Here is a 27,658-nt window from a genome sequence, read left to right as displayed (position 1 = left end):
TTTTTATATTTCTGAACTCCAGAGTTTAGGGTACTCCAGTGGAAGGGTGCCTAGCCCAACTAGCACATGGTAATGAAGAGCTCCGATGCTGGGGTGGGACCTGTTCAAATCCCTGTGCCACCGCTGCTCACAGAGTGGCCTTTTTGGGCTTCCTTTGCTTCATCTGTCAAATGGGGGTAGTGGTGTTTAGGAGTCAGGGCACCTGGGCTACAGCAGGATTTGGCTGGATCTACTCAGTGCTGGGATAGAGGCAGCAGGGAGCAGTGGAGAGGACACAGCTTTGGAGCCCAACCGCGGGAGGCAGGCCCTGTCACCTGCAAGTCATGCCAGCCCTGACCCTCAATTTCCTCGTCTGTAAAAAGGGAAGATGATAAGGACCTTCTAAAGCTTTCATGAGAATGCAATAGCCACATGTGCAATGTTTAGTACAAAGTACAAAGCCTGGTACACAGTAGGCATTCGGTACATGCTGGTTGCATGTTGCCATTTCCCCTGAAATGCCTGTCTCTATGATTCTACTTCTCTCTCCTCACCTCGCACCTGCCCACATCCTGGGAGAGACACTGTTGAAGAGAGAAATGGCTAGAACACAGGGAGAAGGGAAAGCAAAGAGATGAGGTTCATCAACTGTTGGCTAATCAAGGGTGGAGGACTGGGACTGGAGGAGTGAAACAAGAAATCATGCATTGGGGTAAGGCTTCTGCAGGAGCTCCTGCTCTGAGCACCATGGACACATGCATGATGGCTCTATAACTTGTGGTGGGAGTGAAAGGAGTGCAGTGAACACTTATTGCCAGGAAAAGAGGTATCAAGTGGCATATTTATTACTGGCACCTCTGGACAACCCAGGTGTAAGGTCAATCTGAGTGGGACAAGCACAGATGCAGGGAAACCAGGGGAACTGTTGCAATATGCAGAGCCAGCCTGCCCCACAGCTTTTGCTTTGAAACACACAAGACATGCCCCTTGTTAGTAGGAGCTTTAGCAAAAGTAGAGGAGAGCATGCAGTAATTGATGTATTTGGCATTTAAAATTATACCAGCCTTATGGAAAATTTCCCTTGCTAGCTGATCTTCCTTGTAATGTGACTTTTCTCACTCTTGCTGGCTAGCTGTCTATCTAGGGGGATGAGGATAAATTAATCAACTCCTTGGTTTTTCTTTCTGCTTCTACCTCTCTGCAGGATGGTTTATTTCTCAAGCCTGTCTTTCTTGTCCCCTTTCCCCATTGCTATGATCTGAATGTTTTGTGTCTCCCCAAAATTCATATGCTGAAATACTAACTCCCAAGGTGATGGTACTATAAAGTGGGGCTTGGGGAGGTGATTAGGTCATGAGACTGGAAGCCTCATGAATGGGATTAGTGCCCTTATAAATGGAACCCCAGAGAGCTCCCTTGCTCCTTCCACAATGTGAGGACACAGCAAGAAGGTGCCATCAGTGAACCAGAAAGTTGGCCCTTACCAGACGCCAAATCTGCTGTCACTTTGATCTTGGACTTTCCATCCTCAAGAACTATAGAAATAAATTTAAGTTTTTATAAGTTAGGCAGTTAATGTATTTCATTCTAGCAGTCCCAGCAGACTAAGACAGAGATTGGTACCAGGAGTGGGGTGCTGCTGTAACAAATACCTAAAAATGTGGTAGTGGCGTTGGAGCTAGGTAATGGATAGAGGGTAGAAGAGTTTGGAAATGTATGCTAGCAAAAGCGTACATTGCCATGAATGGACCATTAAGGGCAATTCTGGTGAGGGCCAACTACTAATCTCTAGAGACAGAGAGTTGCATGTGGCATCTGCCATGGTAAATCTTGGGAGCAGTCTATTGCCTCATCTCAAAGACAACTCAGAAAGTAGCAACAATGGTCACAGGTAAGACCCTTGACCTTCCCATGTGCCAAAAACCAGTATGGGTCTGGAGCAGCCTGGAAAGTTTATGTGCACTTACAGTCAAGCCCACTGAGAACCGTTCTAGGACTAAGTCATTCCATCCTAGCTCATAAATGTGAATGTCTATAGGTGCTAGGCATGGTAACTGTGAAAAGGAGGATAAATTCTCTCTGTTGGAAGCTTATCAAGTCACCTACTCATGTGAGCTAAATACCTGGAACTCACTCTTGATTCTGCCACCATTTCTCATTTCTCACCGCAAAAGCCACCAAGTCCAGCTGAGTGTGCTCCATAAGCTCATCCCCCCTCCCACTCTTCATGTCTGTGTCTAGTTTAGGCCCTCAATCTCATGGTCGCCCTGGGCTCTTCAGTAGTTGTCTCTCTCGTGGCTCTGCTTTTAGTCCTGACTTACCTTAATAGGTCCTTCATGCTGGTCAGAATGGATGTCCTAAAATGCAAATCCTACTATGTCATTCCCTTGCTTAAAACCACTCAGGGGCTCTCCCTACTGAATAGAAAGCCAAGTTTTCTTTTGTTTTGTTTTAACATAGCTTAAAAGGCCCTCCAAGGTCTGCCCTCAACACAGAAGCCAGAGCAATTCTTTTCAGGCAGAAGTCAGGTGGTGTCTATTCTTTGCTCTAAACATCACCTTGCCTCTCTGTCTCGCTCAGAGTCAGAGCCAGAGTCTTTACAATGGCTGACAGGCCCTACTTGCTCTGGCCGCTGCTCTCTCTGACTTCATCTAATTCTGCTTTCTCCTGCCCTCTCTGCTCCAGCCACACTGGCCCCATGGTCCTGGGAGCACCAGGCACGTTCCCATCTTAGGGCCTGCTGCTCCCTCCTCATGAGCCATGCTTACCCTGGAGAACAGCATGACTTGCTTCCTCATCTCAAATGTCCTCTTCCCAGGGGGATCTGCCCTGACCATCCCACTTAAAATTAGAAACCCTCTTCTTTAGCACTTTTGACCCATATCCCCTGCTTTATTTTTCTGCATAACACTTATCCGACATAATTATTTGATTCATTTATTTTGCTTGTTGTTGATCTTCCTACAGTATAAGTTGCATGAGGCATAAGTTCCATAAGTTCCATGATTTTTGTCCATTTTACTTGTTACTAATCCCCAAATCTTAAAATGGTGCTTGACACACACAAAGGCCTAAATAGATATTTGCAGAATGAATGGACCTTGCCTGTGTCTCCAGCTTCGTCTCTGGCCACTCCTTCCCTCTGCAGTTCAGTAACACCCAACGACTGCCCCCCAATGCCACACAGCTGTCTCTGAGCCCCCTGCCTTTCTTCTCCTGTCCTGGACTCCTTCACCCTCCACTCTTTTTTTTTTTTGCCACTTCTATTTATTTTTAAAGACCTAGGTCAGACTTAACAGCCTCTAAAAACCTTGTATGACTCCCCCAGGCTGGATGAAGTTTTATTTACTCTTCTTCCATGGCACCATCTATTGATTCATATTTAAAACACTATACTATAAAGTAAATATCTCTTTGTGTCCCTCTTTTACAGTAGACTGAGAGCTCCTTAAGGGGCAGGGTCATTTTTTTTTTTTTGTAACCCTTTATTTCTTGGCTATTGACATAGTGCTTGGTACCTAGCAGGTGTTCAAATTTGTTGTTGATTTTGTGGAATGATGACATGGTTCTGATACCAGAAAGCTCTGAGGTACAACATTTAGAGAATAATACCAGGGCAGCCCCAAAGCTCCATTGTGTCCAACAGTTGACAGAGTACACATTTTGGCTGGGAGGAGGGAGCAGTGGGGAATAATAGCAGGTCATGGAAAATACAAGGGTACTTCAAAAAGTTTGTGGAAAAATAGAATTGAAAGAGAATACAGATCTTTGCATAAACTTTTTGAAGTACTCTCTTATGTGACTTAAGCTTAAAGAATGGATATTTAGAGGCACAGAGAGGAAAAGCGAGGTGACTAGTCTTTCAAGAAAAGGCCTGAATCTAGCCTAGAGCTGGCCAAGAAGGGTTGACAGCCACCTGATCCCCAGAAGAGTCTACAGTGGCACTAGAAATGCCTTGGCTATCACAGCTCAAATGCACAGTGCTTGGGCTGGCCACAACCAGCCCATTCTCTAGAACCATCCCCAGGCCTTTACCTTCATAAGAGGTAAGCCCACTGGAGCCCGGACATTTTGGGTGGCCATTCTTTCTGGAACTCTGAGTTGCTTTGCCTTCCTTCCTGACCTCTGCTGGAACCCATTGCATGGGGCACCTGCTTACCTGCCTTTTACCATTACTGTTGTTGGCAGGTTAATGACCTAGTGACTTCTTTGCCCGTCACCTTAGACTTGGGGGCAGTGAAAATCTACCAGAGTGGCATGTCTACTGCTGTGGAAACAGATTTTGGGCTCTTAGTGACGTTTGATGGCCAGCACTACGCCTCCATTTCCATCCCAGGCTCCTATATAAACTCCACGTGCGGCCTCTGCGGAAACTACAATAAAAACCCTCTGGATGACTTCCTCCGCCCCGATGGCAGGCCAGCCATGTCTGTCCTGGATCTGGGAGAGAGCTGGCGTGTCTACCACGCCGACTGGAAGTGCGACTCCGGCTGCGTGGACAACTGCACCCAGTGTGATGCTGCCACCGAAGCCCTCTACTTTGGCTCTGACTACTGTGGCTTCCTTAATAAGACCGACGGCCCCCTGTGGGAGTGTGGCACTGTCTTGGACCCCACGGCCTTTGTGCACAGCTGCGTGTACGACCTGTGCAGTGTGCGGGACAATGGCACACTCCTCTGCCAAGCCATCCAGGCCTACGCCCTTGCGTGCCAAGCCCTGGGTGTTCCAATTGGAGACTGGCGAATCCAGACTGGGTGTGGTAAGCTGGCATCCCATCCCGATGAAAGGCCTCTCTTGTGCAGGGGACAGGGTTAGGGCTTCGGGGCTCCTCCCGATGTCCTTGTTAAGAATGAGGGTAAGGTTGAAATATCACAAATTATAAAGAGCGAACTGTGGAAGGATCCTTGCTTCCCCCCCACCCAATATCATAGCCAGTTAACATGAACCCACTGATGAAAATAAATGGTCTGGAAACACGGAATGTATAGCAGAAAGCATTTGGCCAGAGGAAGGCCCTGTAGCAGGGGATGGCAGCCCCAGAGCTAAGCGAGGAGGTGGGCTTTCCAGAGGCGGAGGTGGCTGCCTTTGTGGCTGTGGCATAACTGCAGCCTCTGGCCTCGGTCAGCAATACCAGGCTTTGGGAAAGTAGTTCACCTCCCAAATGGAACCTGCGACAGCTGATCCTTGGCTCTTTCTTCTCTACATTGAGTCCCTTTAGGGTCTGTGTCCTTTGCTCTGGAGCATTTCAGCTGACCTGCTGCTGCTGGTCAGAGAAAGGGCTGCAGATAGGGAGTACAGTCCACAAGTAATGAAGCCCTTTTTCTGAAATGCTGAGTGTAATTAGGAAAAGTCCCAGCTTTTGGGGAAATCCAGGCTATTTTGAATTATACTTTTGGATTAAGCATTTTGTACCATTTAGCTGTCTTACTATTTTTTCCTTCTATCCCACTTAAATCTTTTTTTCTTTTCCTAGTTCTGTAAAATTTTAAAGCAAACAAAAGAATTTTGTTAAGAAAATTGTAATCCATGCATTTGAGAATGGTATGGAGGTGAAAAGATTTTAAAGTTCCTTTAAGATCCAAAGCCAGAGAGAGATTTCTTCTTATCATTATAGGTTGAATTCATATAAATCATCATGTATCAGATTCAATTCTTAGAGTATTGGTCAAACTACTAAGCGACAGTGTATTTCTTGCTATGTGACTGACCAGCCTCTATGAAGCCCAGAACAGCCATATCATGATTTGAGTTGAGACTGAATACAGCTCCTGATCCTTGTACAATCCAAGAGCATCCAAATTACCTAACTAAATTTTTACCTATAATGGCTATATATTTTTCTAGTGATGGTACTACTTTCCCATCTTCAACATTTCTCTCTCCTCTCTCTCTCTCATTTTAGTGAAATGAATTATATTTAATTCAGAGAGCTAGTTTACTAGTCCCTTGAGCCCCTGTCTGTTGGATTCAACCAGACTCAAACATTGATATAGACTCAGATGTTCTTAAAATAAGAATTGAAGGTTTCTAAGGCAAGCAGGGCCTTCAGAAGGCATTTACTTCTGATCCAGTCTCCTGGAGGAACAGGCACACAAATTCCTTGCAGATAGGGTGCTTTCTTGTTTTTAATATCCCAGGGAATTCATTCCTACAGCCTACCTCCCTGTTAGAAATTTCATGTTTTCAAATTACTTCTCTAATAGTTACATTTTCCATCTCTCCTGAAAACTGGATTTATTTCCTTTTAAGAATGGGCCATGCTCTTTAAAATCAGATCAACTTAGATGTCCGTCAGTTGAAGATCTTAAAACATACTGATGGTTGTAGATCAACAAATAATAAGCCTATATTGAGTAATCAGTCTAGTCTAGTCGGGATAGCAACCTGTTTCATTACAGTCGAGATGATCAAATTCAATGATCAAAGTGAGTAAAAGTTCACAATCCAATCAGGTTGCTCAGCAGTTACTACCAAAGCAGTTGAGCTGGTTTTTACAGATGCCACCTCAAGTCTCTCTTCTGGAATGGGTGGCTGCTTGACCCTTACTGGAGGAGCTCGGTGATCCAGAGGAGACTTCTCTCCCTGGGTCCCCGTGGTTGTCTGATTCTGGCCGTCTAGCACTTGGGTCTATTCACGCTGTTACCACGCTCTCTTCCTTTCCCCCGCGTCAGTGTCCACGGTGCAGTGCCCGAGCTTCAGCCACTATTCCGTGTGCACCAGCAGCTGCCCCGACACCTGCTCAGACCTGACGGCCTCGCAGAACTGCGCCATGCCATGCACAGAGGGCTGCGAGTGCAACGAGGGCTTCGTCCTCAGCACCAGCCAGTGCGTCCCGCTGCACAAGTGCGGCTGCGACTTCGACGGCCACTACTACACCATGGGGGAATTCTTCTGGGCCACGGCCAACTGCACCGTGCAGTGCCTGTGTGAGGAGGGCGGGGACGTCTACTGCTTCAACAAGACCTGCCGCAGCGGGGAGGTGTGCGCCGTGGAGGACGGCTACCAGGGCTGCTTCCCTGAGCGCGAGACCGTGTGCCTGCTCAGCCAGAACCAGGTGCTGCACACGTTCGACGGTGCTGCCTACACCTTCCCCTCTGAGTTCTCCTACACTCTCCTCAAGACCTGCCCCGAGCGCCCGGAGTACTTGGAAATCGACATCAACAAGAAGAAACCCGACGCAGGGCCGGCTTGGCTCCGGGGCCTTCGGATCCTGGTGGCCGACCAGGAGGTCAAGATAGGAGGAGTCGGGGCTTCAGAAGTCAAGGTAAGACTCCCTGTGCCCTGTGAGTCACGCCAAGGGAAGAAACTTTTCCTTTTCTTCTGGTTGGCCTTTCTGCTTCTGCCCATGAGTGGATTCTAGGAAGGAGTTGGCTCCCATATGGGAGCATTTTCCTAAGATCAGCAGCATATAAGACTCTACCAGGTGGAAAAATGGAGTGAAGCTGGAATTTCTCCAATTAGAGAGGGACTAATTGCCCTTAATAGCAAATACCAATAGAATGCTTACTATGTGCCAAGCACTATTCTAAGCCCTTCATCGGCAGTATCATACTTAATCTTATGAGGTAGATAATATATCTTCCTTTTTCAGATGAGAACACTGAGGCACAGAAAGGGTAAGTAACTTCCCCAGGGACACACAGCCATGAAGTGTGATTCAAACCCAGGCAGGCTGGCTCCAGAATCTGTGCTCCTAACCCTTGTGCTGTACTAACTCTCCTACCTGTAGATGGGAATCCGTGTGGCGTAATGTAAGGGGTGCCTGCCGTGGTGCCTCCCACCCCTCTGACCTGGTCTATCATTAGGCATCCAGGCCCATAGATCATTAGTTCTAGAAGGAATCTTGGGAATCATCTAGTGCAACTCCTCATTTCCACATGAAGATCCCAAAGGGCTAAGCGAGGGCCCCACAGCTAATTGTGGCAGACCTGAGATTCAGAGAGGGAAATCTCCCTTCTCCTAAACATGCATTTTGTGATATCACATGAAGTCTAGTTTACAAAACAGAAGTCAACACAGCAGTGTCCAAGGAGATCATAAAATTACACACCCACAAATGGAAAAGGCTGTGTCTTCATTCCCATAGACACGTTGGCAGAGATTAATTTATTAAAAGAATAGTAAGAGATGAAATAAGTGGATGGACAGCTAGATTATAAGATATTTGCTATATGCCCCCAAAGGGCTGGGACACAGGAAAAGTAAGATTTGAAGGGAAAAGAAAGAGCCAGAAAGGTGGGGAGGAAGGGGAGCTGTCTGCAAAAAGGTACCAAACTGGAGATGTCAGGCAGCAGGAGGAAGCCACATAGTTAAGACCATTTTTGCTCACATTTCAATTTTGTTTGTTTTGAGCTAGCTTAGGGTCTAGAACACACACAAATAAAGAGTAAATGGGTCAAATCACAGGAATCCCAGAAGAAAGAAACAAAGAAACCCATGAAAAACCAGCTGGTGTTTGTCTATGTGGTTTCCATAGACCATCTGCTTCTGGCCATTTCTCAAAGAGCTAGTCATGGGGCAGAGTCATGTCTTTATTCCATAGCTTGGGAAATGGTGGGTAATCTGTGAGACTCTGGAATTGATGATAGTGATTTGGTTTTTCAGTTGAATGGTCAGGAAGTGGAATTACCTTTTTTCCATCCTTCGGGGAAGCTGGAGATTTATCGAAACAAAAACAGTACTATGGTGGAGTCCAAGGGTGTGCTGACCGTGCAGTACTTAGACGTAGGACTCTTGTACATTCGGCTGTCCACCACTTACTTCAATTGCACGGGGGGCTTGTGTGGCTTCTTCAATGCAAACGTCAGCGATGAGTTCTGCCTCCCCAACGGCAAGTGCACGGACAACCTGGCAGTGTTCCTGGAGAGCTGGACAACTTTCGAGGAGATCTGCAATGGGGAGTGTGGGGACCTGCTGAAGGCCTGCAACAATGACTCAGAGCTGCTCAAATTTTATCGGAGCCGCTCCAGGTGCGGCATCATCAATGACCCTTCCAACAGCTCCTTTCTGGAGTGCCATGGGGTGGTCAATGTCACTGCCTACTATCGGACCTGCCTTTTCCGCCTGTGCCAGAGTGGGGGCAATGAGTCGGAACTCTGTGACTCTGTGGCCCGGTATGCAAGCGCTTGCAAGAATGCTGATGTGGAGGTGGGTCCCTGGCGGACCTATGACTTCTGCCGTAAGTTCGGGCTGCATTATGGGGAGGCTACATGGGGGGTGGGAAATGGATGCCACGCTGGACCTTCATACTCAGAACTTCTCTTCCAGGTGGGATTGAGCTCAAGGACGATTTAATTACTGTGTCCTCCAGAAGGCCCATCACCTCAAACCAGACTGTTTCTCACCCTTATATTTATATCTAATTGCACAATACCTCTTCAATGGTATTCTTCATTTTGTGGAACAATTAGCCATCCTATTGACTTGCAGTTTTATCTAACAGAGGGTACAGGTGCTGTGTCAAAGGACTAGACATCTTTGTGATGGCTCTGTAGGTGACTTCTCCCTTGGCAAAGAAGGGTCCCATTCATAGGAGGTGATCAGTCAGGGTGCCTTTCAGGGTGTAGAGATTGATACTGCTCCCCAGGGCAAACTTGACACCAGCTATGAAGACAGTCCCACGTTGCTGGTTTTTCATTTTGTCCCCAGAGTATCTGACCCCTCTCAGCAGGGCAGTGGCAGTACTAGTAGTCACTGGAATAATTGCTGGGAAGACCTGACATATAACACCCTTGGTTATCGGGGAGGCCACAGGGAGGAGTAACGGGAAGGGTAGAAGGAGTGGCTGAGAGGGCAGGACCCACACCTGGAGCAAGAACTGCCTCACCTGGACTTCAGCACCCATCCCTCTCCCGCCACAAAGATCAGCCCTGAACCACAACCAACGCCGCCATTAAGATTCCATCCTCTGCATCCATTTCTCTTCCATTACCTTTCTTCCCCAATTTTTGAAACATTTTTTATTTTGAGATAATTTCAAAGTCACATAAAAGTTGCAAGAACAGCTGTATAACCATTACCCAGATGAACATATTGTTAGCACCTTGTCCCATTTGTTTTCTCATTCTCGCTCTCTCCATTTGAGACTGAGTCACATAAAGCACGTCCTTTTACCCCTGATAACTTCAGTGTGTGTTTTCTTAGAATAAGGACACTCACTTATATAACCACAGCATAGTTACTGACCTTAGGAAATTTAACCCTGATAGAGTAATTTAACATCCATGTTCCAGTTTTGGCAATTGACTCAGCAGCGTCCTCTACGGCTTTTTTTGGTCTCAGTACAGATCTAGCCTAGGACCACATGCTGCACTTTGTTGTCATGTCTCTTTAGCATCTTTTAATCTGGAACAATTCTTCAACTTTCTTTGTCTTTTATGACACTGGCCTTTGTAAAGATACAGCCTCCCCCTTTTAAAATAGAACGGCCCTCCATTGGGTCTGAGGTTGCCTCATAGTGAGCTCCAGCTGCACATCCCCACTTACCTCCTGCAAGGGTGATGCGTGGTTTGCTTGCAGCATCACAGCACACGTGGCACCACGCTCCGTCCAGCCTCCCTCACTGGTGATGTGCACGCTGATCCCCTGGTCAAGCTGTTGTCGAACGTCCCAACTGTGTAGTCACTGTATTTTCCTTTGCAACTAATCTGCAGTCTGTGGGGAGATCCTTTAAGACCGTGCAAACTCCTGTGCTTCCTCAAAATCTCCCTTCTTGATTTAGTGCCCACTGTTGATCTTTGCTGTATCAATCTTTAGCGTGATGATTCCAAACTGTCAGTGCCCAGCTCCAGCACTCTCTCTGCTTTTACCAGTCAGCAGTTGTCATCCTACTGTGAGCAAGATCTCTCCCTTCTCTCTCTCTGCCTATTGATCCATCTACCTACCTGTTTATCATCTCATCAATATGGACATTGATTCCAATTTTTTTGATGGTTTGTATTTCCTATTACATTTATTAACTATTTTTGGTGTTAAAATTGTTCCAGATGAGGCCTGTAGGAGCCCCTTCAAGCTGGCTCCTGTGTCCTTTTGGCTTGCCTCTGTCATTTTTTGGAGCACTTTCTTATTTTCTGGCATAATGAGATGCTCCACACTTATCTCTTAACCTTCCTGCCCCAGACTGGAACTCGCCATTACTCCAAGAAGCCCTGATTCCTTTTGGTGGGAGATGTTATCAGAAACCAACATCTGGGTAAGGTGTACCCATTGCTTTCTGGGTGTCTTTTCCATGCTTTTAGGCCCTTTCAACAGAGCTAAGAATTAACACACATATACACGCATACACTCACACATACACCTCCCCACACGTATGCACACATGCACACATACACATACTTGGTCTCGGATTTCTAAGCTTGGGAAGTCTAAGGAGCACATGGAGGATTTGGTGGCTGTCATCTCAGAGGAGGGTGGCTTCTTCCATCCTTGGAGGGACTAATAGCAGATGGTATGAATCCCAAAGCAAGAATTCTGGGAGCATGCTCTTTTCATAAAGTCACCTACAGCTTGAGAGCCTCCATGGTTTCCATTGACCAGTACATCTAGTGGGACCTTATAATTCTTTCCCAGAGCCTTCTTTTTAATCCACGTGCCACCATCCTCTCTTGTCCCATCTCCATCTTATCTACCGCAACTTCTGTCCCTGCGCCCACACCCAGATTTCTAGTTGTATTTCATTCACGGTATGCGATGACCAAGTCTCCCCCATACCAAATCTGGTTTACCAGGTCATGTCAGTGCCATCTCTTTAGACTAATAATTCCTCCTGGCAGAGTGTGTTTCTGGATTGCTTTTGTACTGCATAGAGCACGGTTTTGTAGCATTGTGCATGCCAAGTTAGCGCAGCGTGATGGTGATGTTCCTTCTTTTCCTGAGTATAATGGCTGCTGAGAAGATCTTCTTGTCCTGCCTCATGTGGGCCAGCAGAGCAGGAGGAAGCTCTTGCAAGTGCCTTTTTTAGAGAAGGATGTGGGCAACATGGCTTCCTTGGGTGGAGGGCCAGGGCTCGCACTTGAGACATCCCCAAGATACCTCCCCTAGACCTTGTGCACGTGGGTCTGGTGAGAGGGACTGGAGCATGCACACTTGGTTCATCAAGCCTCCGGGTACTAAGGGGTTAACCTCGTTGGGATCTCGCAGAGTGGGGACTGGATTGGGCAACAGCTGCATATCAGGAACACAATCTTCTTTGTACCTATAGAGAGACAACCACTGCTTCTGTGTCCAGATATTTTTAACCAGCCCTCCTGGTGGCAGAGCCAGGCTGTCCAATTAAGTAATTTCACGGGCTGGGGGGAAGTTTTATTACTCCACGTCTGTATGTTCCAGACTTCCAGACAATTTCAGACAACACAATAAGTCATAAAGCAAGAGCCATTTAAATAAGTCATGTTATTTGCTATCACTGTAAAGCTGCAGTCAGTGTTATAACATTCATAATTTAGAGACAAATGTGGAAATCCCCCTATACAGACATATATAATCAGTGCTGAACTAGCCTTCAACTCCAAAGCCGTACAGTATTGCAGTCAATGGGAGTAGAGATAGTCCTTTAGCCCAGAGGAAGAAAAAATTGGCTTTCAGTATACGGTGCAGAACTATTGAGTTGGTACTTGTGAGCAGAGCTATTATTGCCATGCAATTTATTTCTCTGTAGTGTCCTTCGTGTCCTTGGATTGTAAAATAGTATTAAAGTGTGATGGCATGTGTAAAAGCCAAAGAAAGTTTTAAAGGCAAGATCTTATTTTCCCAGAAGATGGAGGGGACCTTCAACAGATCTTTTTTTTTTTTTTCCTTTTTGTCTTTTTTACTGACCGGCAACGGGATCGCAACCCTCGGTGTTGCGCCCGCACTGCGCTCAGCCAGTGAGTGGGAACCGGTCTCCACATGGGATCCGAACCCTCGGTGGGAGTGCCGCTGCGCTCCCAAGTGGCGCACTCTCCAGTGCGCCACCAGGCCGGCCCTCAACCGATCTTTAGTTTACACAGACTGGTGGGTAGATTTCGTCTGTGCTCCTGGATTTTGTCCTTGCCTCTGTCAAATTGTGACCAACCAAAGTAATAGAAATGGGTCTGAACTCCACAGTGAGCATTGCATGGTGTTATTACTTCATGTGCTGTGCTCGATGATTCAGAGACTTGACATACCGAGGAAGACTACTGGAAGGAAATGCAGATTTGAAATGAAACTTGAAGGATGGGTCAGACTTGGCTCTGTCTGCATGGGGCTGTCCAGGTAGGGGAAGGAGTGAGGGCAAAGGCAGTGGGGCTGATCATGTGCAGGGGTGGGGAGAAGGTAAAGGAGGCAGAGGGCACCAGGAGCACAGAAATGAAAGACAAAGAGACAACCGTGGAACCTAACTGTGGAGTAAAAATACCTACGTAAAACCTAGCTGCAGTGGAAGGAAAGACAAAGGGGGAAGGGCATACTGTTTATTGAGACTCTGCTGTGGACTCAGTATATCACATTATCATCCTCAGAACAACCCTGCAAGGGAAGTGTGGTCCTTATTTAATAAAAGAAGAAAATGAAGCTCAGAGACATTAGATGATCTGCGAGAGTTAAGTCAGTGGAATTCCCAGGTCTCTATGGCCCCGAAGCACTTGTTCTTTCCAGCACACTTCGCTCCCTCTCCACTTAGGTTAAGTTAAATCGTTGAAGTTCAGTTTCCTCAGCTGTGAGAGAGGAATGATAAGGCTTACTTTACTTTGCAGGTTGTGAGATAAGGTACAGAAAAGTGCCTAGGACAGTGCCTGGCACGTAGCAGCTGCTCAATACCGGCTGTAGACTTAAAATCTTCTGCACGGAAAGTTAAGTGCGCTGGCAGAGCGTGGGCGTGGGGGTTCACTGGGCCTTCGATTGCCCCAAATGAGGATGACGGTGGTGCCAATCACACAACATTCATTGAGCTCACTGTGTTGTACAAATAAGAGCACACACGTGTGTGCACGCACACATGCACACACATGCAGCACACATTTACCCACGCACACATATACACCCTGTCTCTGGCCTCTGTCCCTTTCTCAAGCTTGTCTTCTCCTTGATGCCCTCAGCTCTGGAATGCCCTGAGAACAGCCATTTCGAGGAGTGCATGACATGCACAGAGACCTGTGAGACCCTGGCCCTGGGTCCCATCTGTGTGGACAGCTGCTCTGAGGGATGCCAGTGTGACGAGGGCTATGCCCTACAGGGCAGCCAGTGTGTGCCCCGGAGCGAGTGTGGCTGCAACTTCGAGGGGCACCAACTCACCACCAATGAGACTTTCTGGGTGGACCTGGACTGCCAGATCTTCTGCTACTGCAATGGCACAGACAATAGCATCCACTGTGAGACCATCCCCTGCAAGGATGATGAATACTGCATGGAGGAGGGTGGCCTGTACTACTGCCAGGCCCGCACTGACGCCTCCTGCATCGTCTCGGGCTACGGCCACTACCTCACCTTTGATGGCTACCCCTTTGACTTCCAGACCAGCTGCCCGTTCATCCTGTGCACCACAGGAAGCAGGCCAAGCTCAGACTCTTTCCCCAAGTTCATCGTCACAGCCAGGAATGAGGACCGGGACCCGTCACTGGCCTTGTGGGTCAAACAGGTGGACATGACTGTGTTTGGCTACAGCATTGTGATTCACCGGGCCTACAAGCACACTGTGCTGGTGAGTAGCCACAGGCTGACCTCAGGAAGGAAGTCATGGGGACGTGAGGACAGGTGTCCTGGGTCAGCAAGCTAGGCTGCAGCTGAATCAGGCTGGTCCAGAATCCAAAGAACATCATAGTATGTTAGAGCACAGAGAGGCCCTGGAGCGTTTCTGTCACTTTATCTTACAGATAAGGAAACCAAGGCTCAGAGAGATCAAACTAAGAGCAGAGCCAGCACTAGAAATGGTACCTTCCGTATTGTAGCAGGGAATGTTGAGACAGCATAGACCTAGATTTGAATCCTGGCTTGGCGACTGCTGTGTGTCCTTGGGCAGTCACTTAACTTTCTAGCCGGATCACACCATCTGTAAAATAGAAAGCATGCCTAGCACCAACTAAGCTTCTCTGTGTGGTACTATTGTCCCAAGCCCACCCCTTCCCTTTTCTGAGATGAGAATGACTTTTACCTGCTCTGACCTCCTTCTGCCTCTCCCAGTCTCCCTGTTGGCTCCCACGGGATCCACAAGTTCAAGTCTTGACGCATGCATTTGGAGCATGTGGGCGCTCTCCTGCAAGTTCTTGACTCACGTGGGCTTCATTTCCTTCCTCTACCCTTCCCATCCTTTTCATCCAAAGGGCACTCCCTTGACCATGAAGACAGGAGCAGTAGGGGGTGAACACTTCTGCTGTCCCTTGTCTGGCCTGACAACATCAGCCAGCAGCAGGCCTGGCCATTCCTTTTCCAATGACTTGCTCTGTGCCTGACTAGAAACGCTAACAAGCAAGCCAACAGTCTCTGAGCGTTTTGGAGAAGCTTATTTTCACTGGTCTGTGCCGTAAATTATCTCTAAGGGGGCTCTTTTCTAATTGTATACATCCACTTTAAAGTTTTGAGCTGTTACTAAAGAGTGCCCTGGGCCACTGTACCGATTTCTTTCCTTCCTTGGTTTTTCCTTAACTTCCTTCTCTGACAAAGAGAGGTTCCCAAGCTTCTTGAACCATCGTCCCTTCCATGCTTACTGGAAAATCCTCCTTAGCATCGGAGGCAGCAGTGTCACTAGGCCCATTCTTCTTCCCTGTCTTGGACATTATAAACCTAAACCCTGATTGTTTTCCTCTATGCTTCTTGTAACAGTTTGTTCCAGGATCCCTCATGCATTAGTCTTACTGTATTTCTTTCATGATCTTCATGTATAATTCCCTTAATACTGATCATGGGCTTCCTGAGGACAGGGGCCATACCTAATTCATCTTTATATTGAATGAATGTACTGTGCCCCAAACATAGTGACACTCAAAACATTTGTCAAATGAATGAAGGAGATGACAGAATAACCCCGGTCTTGCAAGGTTCCTGTGACCTTCGTTTTGCCATTGGTCACTTCTTTGGCAATCTAAGAGATTAAATTGCCACCGAGGCAAGTTATGAATGCATCAGATGCTTTGCTTTTAGTCGCACAAGATTTGCAGCAGATATCTGGATGGTTGAAGCTGCCCATTACATTAACCTCCTTCTGCTCCATTTTCATTACGTGTTAAAACAAACACGTCCGTCATTTTGTCCACACAGCTTGCATCATGCTCGTACTTGTCCTTTTCTCCTTTCTCCTCACCTGATATATTCGCACCCTTAGATGTGTAAATGCTACAGTTACTCATCTCCTCGACATTCAGCACTCTTCCACCTTTCCACTTAACAGGGTCTTTTTTTCTTTTCTTTTAAAATATAATCTGTTCATATGTCCTGTCCCATCTGGTTTATTGTGAATCGTATTTTCTGCCTTGTGTTTCACACTCTCAGCATTTAGGTCTGTACATCTCTGAGTCTACACATGTTGTTTTCTGTTCTTCTTAGTTATTTTCACATATAGATGGTTGGAGCTTCATGAACACGTATTCTTTTTCGTGCTATTTCTTCTCTCTCCTTCATGTAACTGATTCCCCACATTCTCTGAGTGTTTCCTTCCCTTTTCCTCCACTTTAGGGCTAAGCCCCTAATGGGTCAGCTCAGCTTCCAGATGTGTAGTCTGCCCTCATGAGATGCACTCAGTGCCAAAGGCAAGAGCCAGGAGCACTGCCCAGCTGATTTCTCCCTCACGTAGAGAGATGGAGAGGGAAAGCATGTATAGTTTCTTAAGGTAACAAAATACCACACACTGGGTGGCTTAAAACAGCAGAAACTTATTCTCTCACAGTTCTGAAGACAGGAAGTCTGGAAATAAGGTGTCAGCAGGACCGTTCTCCCTATTAGGTTTCAGGGAAGAATCTGAAGCCCGTCCTGGCTTCTGGTGCTTGTAGGCAATCCTGGGTGCTCCTTGACTTGTGGCAGCATCACTCCAGTCTCTGCCTCCATCTTTACATGGCCTTCTTCCCTCTGTGTCTCCTGTTTCTCTGTGTCCAAATCTCCCTCTCTTTTTAAGGACACTGGTCATCCGATTTAGGGCCTACCTAATCCAGTCTGACCTCACTTTAATGTGATTACATCTGCAAAGACCCTATTTCCAAATAAGGTTACATTTATAGGTACCAGCAGCTAAGACTTCACCATATCTTTTTAGGGGATACTATTCAACCCACAACAGGGGGTAATTAGAGAGTAAGGAGCATCAAGGAAGAATGGATTAAAGGGATTGGGGGGCCCCTTGCTAGGGCCCTTCTTTATAAGTCACCCAGATGTCTTAAGTGCCCAAACTGAGAAGAGAGTATATAGCTTTCAAATCCTTGACAAGAAGACCGGGTTCAGAATGCATTGAAGGTCTTTTCTTTTGGGGCCTGGGGGATAGATATAGCAATTACTTTGAATTATTAATATGCATTACAGGATCTCTTTCTCAATGATTTGCATTTGTTTTCCCCATGTTGTTATTATTAGTCACCATCTCTCCCTGAGCCTAAAGAATAATGGCCATCAGAATGACAGTGTGAAATGAAGTGCTGGGCAAAACGCAGCCCAGAGCTCCAGGTCACCGCTGATGCTCTCAAAAATAGAGGGTGGCATGGAAGTGATTCTGTGGGACACAGGGTCCCTCTATGACTCTGACCTTTCCCTGTGTTAAACAGCACTGCAGGATGTGGGGAAATCCACTAAGCCAAGAAAAGCTGGAAATAATGTGTTATCTATAGACCAGACAGGGTTATGGGAGCAAGCGGCAGAAGGTGAGCCACTCCTGGGGCACTGCAGCAGCCCAGTCTCTGCCATCCACAGCCAGAGCTCAATGGAGACAGCCTCTCTCCTGCCCCTGCCCCAGACTTCAGCACAGCAAGGTCCTTCATGGTCAGGCCAGTGCAGAGGTTGTCAGGGCCCTCACAGCCTGTGTCTTTACCACTTATTGCCAATCCAGTGGCCATCAGAGAAGAGTGAGATTTTGAGCATCACTCTGGCTCAGGTTAGTTCCATGAGCTTGTACGATGCCTATTCAGTGCCAAGCCCTGAGGGCAGAAAAAAGAACCAAACGTGGCATTGGTTCTAGAGGGAGAGACAGACCTACTAACAGTTAATGTCAATGTCACGTGAAGCGCTGCAAAAATGTTGCTCACAGAGGGCCGTGCAATGAAGAGGAGGAGCAGCCTAAGCCGTCTGGGGGGCTTCAGGGAGGGCTTCCTGGAAGAGATGGCCCAGAGCTAAGTGCTGGAGTATGTCTGCCAGGCCGAGAATGAGGTAAGGGCATCCAGGAAAAAAGGAAAAAAGCATCAGTGAAGAGCGGGAGGTGAAGGGGGACCTCAGAACAGCTGAAGAAGTGGGTCAGGACCAATTGTTTAAAGGAAAACTCTCTACTGAAACGTTAACATGTGCTCTTATTTCCAATACTCAAGTATTTGGAATACACTTCCCCGTACTCAGTCCCATGCCTGCTTCTAGTTCTGCTCTGCCCTTTCTCCTCCATCCATCAAGCTCTGTTGCCATACCAACCTCTTCCTTTCCCTCTGACCCCCTCTCCCCAAGCTCGCTCTTTTCCTCCATTTCCCACTCACACAGAGAGATTCAGAGCAGTGGGGCCAGGATGGAGGTGGCACTAGCTGGGCTTCAGAGGCAGAGAGAAGCCGAGCCTGTCTGAGTTGGTAGGTTCCTTTCTCAGGGTTCTCCTGGGCATTGACAGAATTTGCAAGCCTTTTAGCTTTGATCCAATTGCACTTCCTCCCCAAGGCACTGCCTCTGCATGACACCAGGTAGCCAAGAACATAGAATGCAGGGGTACTTTGGCAGGAGGGCAAGCTGGCACACACCAGCCTCTGTGTGCACGGCTTTTAGTTTATTAGTCATGAGCCTTCAGGGTGGGCAAGAGTCTCCACGGCCTCCAATTCCCTCAGTGACCTGCCAAATCTGTGTTCTGTGTTTGCACAGAACTGCATCATCCTGTCTCTGGGCCTCCTGGTTGAGAAAGTCATGCTGGCCCTGTCTGATGTCCTTCCTCTGCCACCCTCCACGCACCCTGTCCTGTAAATGACTGCCCCTGCTTCCTCCTCAGCCACTACCTCCCACCTGCAGAGAAGGAGGCATCTCTGCTCCTCCCCACAGCCACTCTGCACCCCTGTTCACCTCTGTTTTGCCTGCCCAGGGATCTTGCCCATCTGTCCTCTCCTCTCCTCCTGTGTCTTCAACCTGTCCTTTCCTACGACCCATAAACAACCTTTCCTTTCTCCTCAACCCATAAACACGCTCACTCTAAAACAAACCTTGGTCTGCAATTCCCCACTAGCTTCTGTGCAATTTCTCCTTCCCTCTAGCCACACCCCTGAGAATGTCATGTCTGCTTGTGTATCTCCCATTTGCTGTTATATTTGCTATGTGGTGCTTCTGCAATTTCACTTCTGGCCTCATCATACTACTTAAATTCTCTTACTAAGGTCACTGATGATTTTTTTTTTTTTTTCTTGCAAAACGAGTGGGTATTTTTCAGGCTTTATCTCCCAGGCCTCCTGGCCGTGAGTGACAGTGCATCCACAGCCCTCTGCAACCCAGGCCCTCCCCACCTCTCCACCTTCATCTTGCACCACTCCCAAGGCCACCTTTTATGCTCTGGCAGCACTAAATTACGCAATTCTTCATATTTATCAGGATTTCTTTCTCTCGTCTGGGTTTTTGCTTGGGCTGTCTCTGAGTTTGGAATTCCCTTTTCTTCAGTCTCATTCCTCCTTGACTGGCCTCCCTCTGCTCATCCTTGGGACCGGGTGTGGGCATTGTCTTCTGCAAACATCCCTGGTTCTGTTCCCAGGCTGAGTCAGGTGCCTGTGCATCTATTGATCTCTATTGTTGCTTTTATCAGATGATATTATTATCTGTTTATGTACTTGTCTCTGCCACATGGCTGGTAGCTAGACAGAAGGCCCTAAGCTTTATCCCAGCATGTAGCACAGTGCCTTGCACACAGTAGTGCCACATTAATGTCTATGGGTGAATGAATTAATTCTACCTAGATGAATATTTATAGAAGAGAATAGTTGATTTGAGTTTTGAAGGGCGGGCATTGCCCTATGAAGATGGGGATGGGGGAAGGGCACCCCTGCTGTCCTAGGTCAGGTTACCTAAAAGAGAGGCCTGAGGTGGGGATTCTTGGGAAAGTGAAGGAAGCTCCAGAGGAAGCGAGATTGTCAGGGACGTGGTCTCAGCTGGAGACCAGCTTTAGTTTGGCCTTCTGGGAGCTCTGGAACATGACCTACACCACAGAGTTGGTCCCCAGTGTCAGTCAATGGCCAAGGGCTATCCTTGGGTGGGTGAGGGGGTGGAAGTGGAGCATTGTGACCTTCTGAGCAGAGTGGCTCCCATTGGGCCAAGAATAGCTGTACATTATCATTAGCCTGTAGTCACAGTGACTAGGGATGGGGGCCCTGGGTGGGACATGGGAAGCACCCCTTATACTTACAGCATAGGAAATGGCAGAGTAGAATGACACACTTGATCCATTTGGGGAATTGCAAACTGTTGGGTATTGCTGGAGTGCCAGAAGCAAGTGGGTTGGGTCTGAAAGGCAGGGCCAGCTCCTGGAGAGCCCACTGTGTTGTGCTGAGCAGGTCAGACACTTTACTTAGCCCTGGAGAGAGTTTAAGTATTGGATTATCTGCTTTCAGTTGCATTTTAAAAACACTGGGGTGACAGTAGTGAGTGAATGGAGGAGGGGCAATCCTGGAGCCAGGGAGACAAGTCAGGAGATTATTCAATAGTCAAGGTGAAATGGAGTGGGGAGGGGCTTCAGCTAGGAGAGAGCATGTGGAGGTCGGGGGGAAGGGTTCGGGGTCAGAGAGCAATCTTAACACACCCGTCCCACCAGGAAGGCCAGCTCTCCTCTTGCCCTGGCTGCAGTGAGTGAGTAGCAGCCTCTGTTTTTCATCATGCACTGTCCAGGCTGTAGGACATGGCACATCTGAATCAAAATAGTCCAAGGGCAGTGCAGTCCTGGAGTTTAATGTTAAGGGATTTCCCTGTTGTCTGAATTTAAAAATATGTGGGAGGAAACACGTGTCAAGCTCCCCCTCCATATGAGGCATTGTGCTGGGCGTGGGGAGTTGCGAGGGGAAAGTGGACATAAAGATCAGTAAAATGCGGTTCCTGCCCTCAAGTTGATCATAATCTTGTAGGTGAGACAGAGGTGTATACAAACAACCATGTAATCAGGCAGATTGTGATGTGTGCTTCAGTAGCTACATGCCCGGGCTTGCTTTTGGCCAAAGGTGGAGAAGAATACAAGAGAAGTATAAATCACATGCTCTGGTTGCCCAGACAAGGGCATGATTAATTCTGACCACAGGCTTGGAAAATCTTGCTTTACAGAAGAGGCGACATCAGAGCAGGGTCTGGAGGATGAGAGGAACGTTGATGGGTGAAGAATAGCATCCAGACAGAGGGAACAGCAAAGTGACATCACCCTCTAAAAAAAAAAAAAGTGCCCAAGGAATCGATAAATTGGGGCTCGCTTAAAATAAATCCACAGTAGAGCTAGAAATAGAAACTCAGGAGTTCTAGATTTCGGTATTTTAGTCTAACTTTAATTGAATTCTTATTACCCTCTCATTACCTTGGAGAAAACAATTTGAACTCCTGGGGGAAATAATGCTATGTAAACAGAAGGCCCTGAAATAAATAGGTATATTAGTGTACAGAGGATAGTCTTTTAAGTCTGTACAAATCCTAATAATAATCATTGACTGACATAAACAACACTACCTGCAAAGACTGCCTTCAACACACTCAAACTCCCCCCGGGGACTTGTCTTTCTAGAGACTAATCACCAAGAGAAGAGTTGGGAAATTTCTGGGCCAACTCTATTTCTCCACCTCAACTCTCCTCCTCTTACAGGTCAACAATGAACGGCTATATCTGCCCCTGAAGTTGGGACAAGGGAAGATAAATATCTTTTCCTTTGGCTTCCACGTGGTGGTGGAAACTGATTTTGGCCTGAAGGTTGTGTATGACTGGAAGACCTTCCTGTCCATCACCGTCCCTCGGAGCATGCAGAACAGCACCCATGGCCTGTGTGGCCGCTACAATGGCAACCCCGACGATGACCTGGAGATGCCCATGGGTCTGCTGGCATCGAGTATTAACGAGTTTGGGCAGAGCTGGGTGAAGAGGGACACCTTCTGCCAGGTGGGCTGTGGGGACCGCTGCCCATCCTGTGCCAAGGTTGAAGGTTTCTCCAAGGTGCAGCAGCTGTGCAGCCTGATCCCCAACCAGAACGCTGTTTTCTCCAAGTGTCACAGCAAGGTCAATCCAAACTTCTTCTACAAGAACTGCCTGTTTGACTCTTGCATTGATGCGGGTGCAGTGCAGACCGCCTGCAGCTGGCTGCAGAACTATGCCAGCACCTGCCAGACCCAGGGGATCGCAGTGACGGGCTGGAGGAATTACACGTCCTGCTGTGAGTCCTTCTTATTTTCTTTTCCTCGTAGCTCCTCCTCGTTCTTGATTGGTGTGTGGGGGGGCCAGTTTTCCAACTACACAGAAGTCAAAGCAAACGGGGTGAAGCAATTTAAGGATATGTACTTTGGAAGTCAGTTTGTTATCTGAAACAGGAGCCTCTGTTTCCCTATCTGTAAAATGGGGTTAATACCACTTATTTCTTGAGTTACCCTGAGGGTGAAATAAGATCATATCTATAAAGCACAGAGCATCTATAAAGCATATGTGGCATTTGGACTCAGCAAATACATAGTAAAATGCTAACAAGATACCAATAGGGGAAGAGTGGGTGAATGAGGGTGTGAGTTCTAGAATCTTATGGGCCATCACTGTATTGATAATTTACATGCTTTCTCTGAGTGTGTTAGTCTGTTTGATTCATATATGTCTTGTTTCAGCATTTGTGCTTATGAAACACAGCAGAATATCAGGAACATTAGAGAAAGAATTAGAGCCCCTGGATTCTAGGTTTGACTCTGTCCTTCAGGGTCTGAGTAACCATGCAGCAATTCCCTTTTCTTCCCTGGCTCTCAGTTTCCCTCTCCGTAGAGCAGTAATAACGCTGCTTGTATTTATGCTTCAGGAACGTCAGGAGGATCAAATTAGGTAATCGAAAGCTCAGCACACCCTGTGCATGCTAATTGCTATTGTTATAATAATGGCTTGCTCTGAGCCAAGCACAGTGCTAAACTGTATCAACATTATCTCATGTATTCCTCTCAATAACCCAATTAGTCAGGGAGAAACTGAGACTCAGAGGAGTTAAGTAACTTGCCTAAGGTCATATAATCTCAGTAGCAAAATCAGGACTTGACCTTCTAACCCAAAGCCTGTGCTCTCAGCCGGTACACTATGGTTGGTGGACTGTGCTGGAATAATTCCCCTGCATTTAGCACATAAGAATAAGAAAAGGTTGGGAGGAAAAAAATTACTGGTCTTTGGCTAACCTGCCTTGGTCTATTTTCCCATTTCGATCTCATGAACTATTGCAAGTTTCTTTAGAAGGTCTGACTGTATAAAAAGGCCACAAATTGATGCTGAGAGCACAGAGCTCTGCATAAATGATACAGCAGGGGTCCAGGGAGTAGATTCCCATTTTCATCCTGGAAGAGGGAGATTTGGATGAAAAACCAGGAACAGTATTGTAGTTTAATGTTCACACAGTCAGTTTACATTTCACATAATTGGATTCAGGTAGATTGTGGAGGAAAGGTGGGAGGAAGGGGAGGTGGGCAGAGAAAAGTTGCCAATACTATTTCATCCAGGCTCAGTACCTGAGCAAAGCATGGCGGGGGGAGATGTGCCAGTAGGGGTGATTGTCCGGATAAATTGGCCTCTGGTGGCATCAATAAAATAAATATGCCTATTAAAAAGTCTGGGTCTGGATAAATCCCCAGAGCTACTCTGGATTCATTGGGGTCAGCACAGTAGGACCAGAGAGTGTGCCTTCCTCCAAATCAGAAAACCAGTCCTTGACCCAGAGGCCTAAACATGGGCAAGCAGGATGGGGAAGCAGTTTTGGAAGAGGTGACTAGGCCTGTTTCCTCTTGAGACCTAATACAGAGAGTTTGCTCTTTACCTGTAGCTGTGCCATGGTGGCTGTACTGCTCTCCAGGGTGCTGGAATGGGGGGTGGGTGGGCGTAGTGTATGCCCCAAACCATTGCTTCTAGCTGCAGTGAACAGGGGGCTCTCTGTACCACGGGCTAATGGCAAGAAATCTCACCTCAGTTGATGGCTCTCAATTTTTGTCACCCATGGGAAGGAAAAGGGATCAAGTCAGCAAGCCTGCATAACCTTACCTCCAGTGAGGAAGGTCACCCACCCTTACAGAGCTTGGCCAGGGATAAAGGAGATGAAGAGGAACTCCTTCATCTCCCCTCTTCCAAGTTCTGTCCAGATACTAGATGTCTCCTTCATATACTGGCTAAACTAGTCATGGGGAGGTCTATCTGTGACACTTACAGCACAGTCTGTCCTGCCTCAACCTCAGCTTTGGGTCCCATCCCTGTCTTAGGCCAGCTGCCCACCAGCACATGCTAGGCTGACACATCAGGACCAGCAAGTAACTTGGAATCATTCCCATCACAAGGAGTTTTAAACCTCTCCTACCTTGGCATTGCAGGACAGGGGAAAAGATCCAAATGATAGAGACCCTGAGGAGATGGTGGTAATCATGGCAAAAAGACAAGCTAAAATGAGAGAAAAAATATATACCTTTAAATATAGTATGTGGGTGGGAACAGGGGAGAGGGCATAGTTGGAGGCAGCTTCTTTTTTCATTTTGAATTTCAGAAGAAGAGAAAAGCCACAGGAGACTGAGTCTTAACTCAGACATTCAGCCCTAGAGATCAGAGAACACAGAAAACCCAATTGAATATGGTTGTTTGTAGTCGTATTTGATGTGACTTTAACCTCTGGGAAGTGAAGGCAGGACTGACACACACATCCAACCTCCCATTCTACTAAAAATTAGTCCAACTCAACACTCACATGTTGAGATATGAGAAACGGTGCTTTCAGGAGAAAAGGGGTTAAATCAGAATTGCCTGTTGAACTTATGCTTTATTGGTAACAAGGCAGAATGCTGCTGTTTTCAATGATATTGGCTGTTCCTATCAATGGAATAATTTGTTATTCAATTACCTTATTTGTAAAACACATTGGAAAATCTCTTCACCCAAGTTGAATAAATAGGCTTAGAGGGAGACGGGGAGGTGAATTGTCTTAATTACCAGCCCCTCTTTAAAATTCATTCAGCTGAGTCTATCATTCTGTTAGTCCCTTAATGGGGGGACTTAGAGTACCAGGTAGTGAGTGTATAGTAAGGGAAGAAAATAATAAATAAATGACAGTTCTCTTGTTAAAAGAAGTGAACAGAACTGAGGTTGCCGGGGGGGAGAGGGAGCGGGAGGGGAGACGGGGAGGACTTGGTAAAGGGCCACAAAAGTCAATTATATTGTATAATGTTTAAAAAAACAACCAATCAATCATCAATCAATAAAGAGACAGCTCCTCAACTCTCACTATGTACTAGGCACTATTCTGAGAGCGATAGGTGTGCTCACTCATTTATACCTGGCAGCAACCTTGTAAAGTAGGTACTATGAAACACTAAAGAAAAATTAATATATGGTAAATCTGGCATTTCGAATCACTGGAAAAAAATGTATTTATTATTGAGTAAATAGTAAAGAGAGAAAGGGTGAACTAGCTGGGAAAAAGCTAAATCCCTCCTTCATTCCTCACTCCAAAATAAAATCCAGACAGAACAAATATTAAGCATAAAAAATCAAATTATAAAAGTACCAGGAGAAAACAGAAGTTTTTGATAATCTTGCAGAAGAGAGGGACTATCTAAGCAAAATTCCAAAGCTATAAGGGAAAACTTGATAAATTCGATCACATTAAAATTTTACATCTCTGTGTTTTGCTTATTTAACTCAGCATAAGTTTCCCCAAGCTCATCCATGTTGTTGCAAATGGGAGAATTTCATTCTTTTTTATGGCAGAGTAGTATTCCATGGTGTATATGTACCACAGTTTCCTTATCCAATCATCCATCGATGGACATTTAGGTTGGTTCCGTGTCTTGGCTATTGTGAACAGAGCTGCGATGAACATGGGAGTGCAGGTATCCCTTCAACATGATGATTTCCATTCCTCTGGGTATATACCCAGAAGTGGGATTGCTGGATCATATGGTAGATCAATCTGTAGTTGTGCGTTTTCCGGACCCAGCATGGGCAAAGGCTCAGAGGCCAGAGGGTGCAGTGTGCATCGAAGGTGGCTGGAAAGAGGGCACAGGAGGCATGGTGGATGGGAGAGATGAGACTGGACTTGATCTCATACTGACTTGACACTATTGTGAACAGAGCTGCGATGAACATGGGAGTGCAGGTATCCCTTCAACATGATGATTTCCATTCCTCTGGGTATATACCCAGAAGTGGGATTGCTGGATCATATGGTAGATCAATCTGTAGTTGTGTGTTTTCCATAGTGGTTGTACTAATTTACAGTCCCACCAACAGTGTAGGAGCATTCCCTTCTCTCTGCATATCTCACAAATGGGAGCTAAAAGATAAAGAAGAAAGGAAAGAAAGACCACAGTGGTGCATTGGACTTGCAGAGGGAGAGAACATACCTAGGGATACAAAGTGGAGTGGGGAAAGGGGGATGGGGAGGGAAGTCAGGGATAATAGAGGGGATAATTGAATGAGGGACACAGGGTATAACCACAATTTGTGGGAATGGACATGCTGCCAGTATAGATCTGGCCATCACATCTAGGTACGAGTGGTGACAATTTCCTTTGTATTCCATTAATGTTCATAACCAATAAAAACAAAACAAAACATTAAAAAAATGTTTACATCTCTACATGGCAAAGACATAATCAAAAACAAAAAATGTACAAAAATTTTTAAAAACCCAGAAGCAAAGTCAAAAGACAAATGAATATCTTGTGATGCATATGTCACACAACATCTATTTTTTATTTATAAAGAGCTTTTATAATTTAATGATACAAAATTTCAACATCACAAAATGTGCAAAGGACGTGAAAAGGCAGCTCACAGAAAAAGACATACAAATGGATTATAAACCAATAAAAAGATGATCAACCTTGCAAAGAAACGCAAACTAAATAAGGAGATAGCAGACATAGAATTTTTACCTTCATATTTCCGAGGATCAGAATGTTTGGTGACGATCAATTAGCAAGCATGTGGGGAAACAAACCTCTTTATATAGCCCTGGTAGGAGGATAGATTGACCCAGCCTCTTTTTTTTATATTTTATTTTGTCGATATACATTGTGGTTGATTATTGTTGCCCCTTACCAAAACCTCCCTCCCTCCTCCCTCTCCTCCCTCCTACCCAAAAATGTCCTTTCTGTTTGCTTGTCGTACCAACTTCAAGTAATTGTAGTTGTTATATCTTCTTCCCCACGCCCACCCGGTTTTTCTTTGTGTGTGTGTGTGTGTGTGTGTGTGTGTGTGTGTGTGAATTTATTTATAAATTTTTAGCTCCCACCAATAAGTGAGAACATGTGGTATTTCTCTTTCTGTGCCTGACTCGTTTCACTTAATATAATTCTCTCAAGGTCCATCCATGTTGTTGCAAATGGCAGTATTTCATTC

The 27,658-nt window shown here is 46.4% G+C and overlaps 1 protein-coding gene across 1 annotated transcript in view; it reads left to right on the top strand.

Moving 5' to 3' along the window:
- The window catches only part of TECTA (tectorin alpha), a 70,874-nt gene that overhangs the window by 15,832 nt on the left and 27,384 nt on the right, over nt 1–27,658 (top strand). Inside the window, exons 7-11 of the mRNA XM_008578339.1 lie at nt 4,168–4,738; nt 6,651–7,243; nt 8,584–9,157; nt 14,034–14,635; nt 21,911–22,472. Coding sequence (XP_008576561.1) covers nt 4,168–4,738; nt 6,651–7,243; nt 8,584–9,157; nt 14,034–14,635; nt 21,911–22,472 — 2,902 coding nt within the window. The remainder of the gene's footprint in view (nt 1–4,167; nt 4,739–6,650; nt 7,244–8,583; nt 9,158–14,033; nt 14,636–21,910; nt 22,473–27,658) is intronic.

The sequence above is a fragment of the Galeopterus variegatus genome, unplaced genomic scaffold, assembly GCF_000696425.1.
Source record: "Galeopterus variegatus unplaced genomic scaffold, G_variegatus-3.0.2 Scaffold1665, whole genome shotgun sequence".
In the NCBI taxonomy this organism is placed as follows: Eukaryota; Metazoa; Chordata; class Mammalia; order Dermoptera; family Cynocephalidae; genus Galeopterus; species Galeopterus variegatus.
Note: the sequence above shows the minus strand (reverse complement) of the source record. Positions and strands in the feature narration are given on the sequence as shown.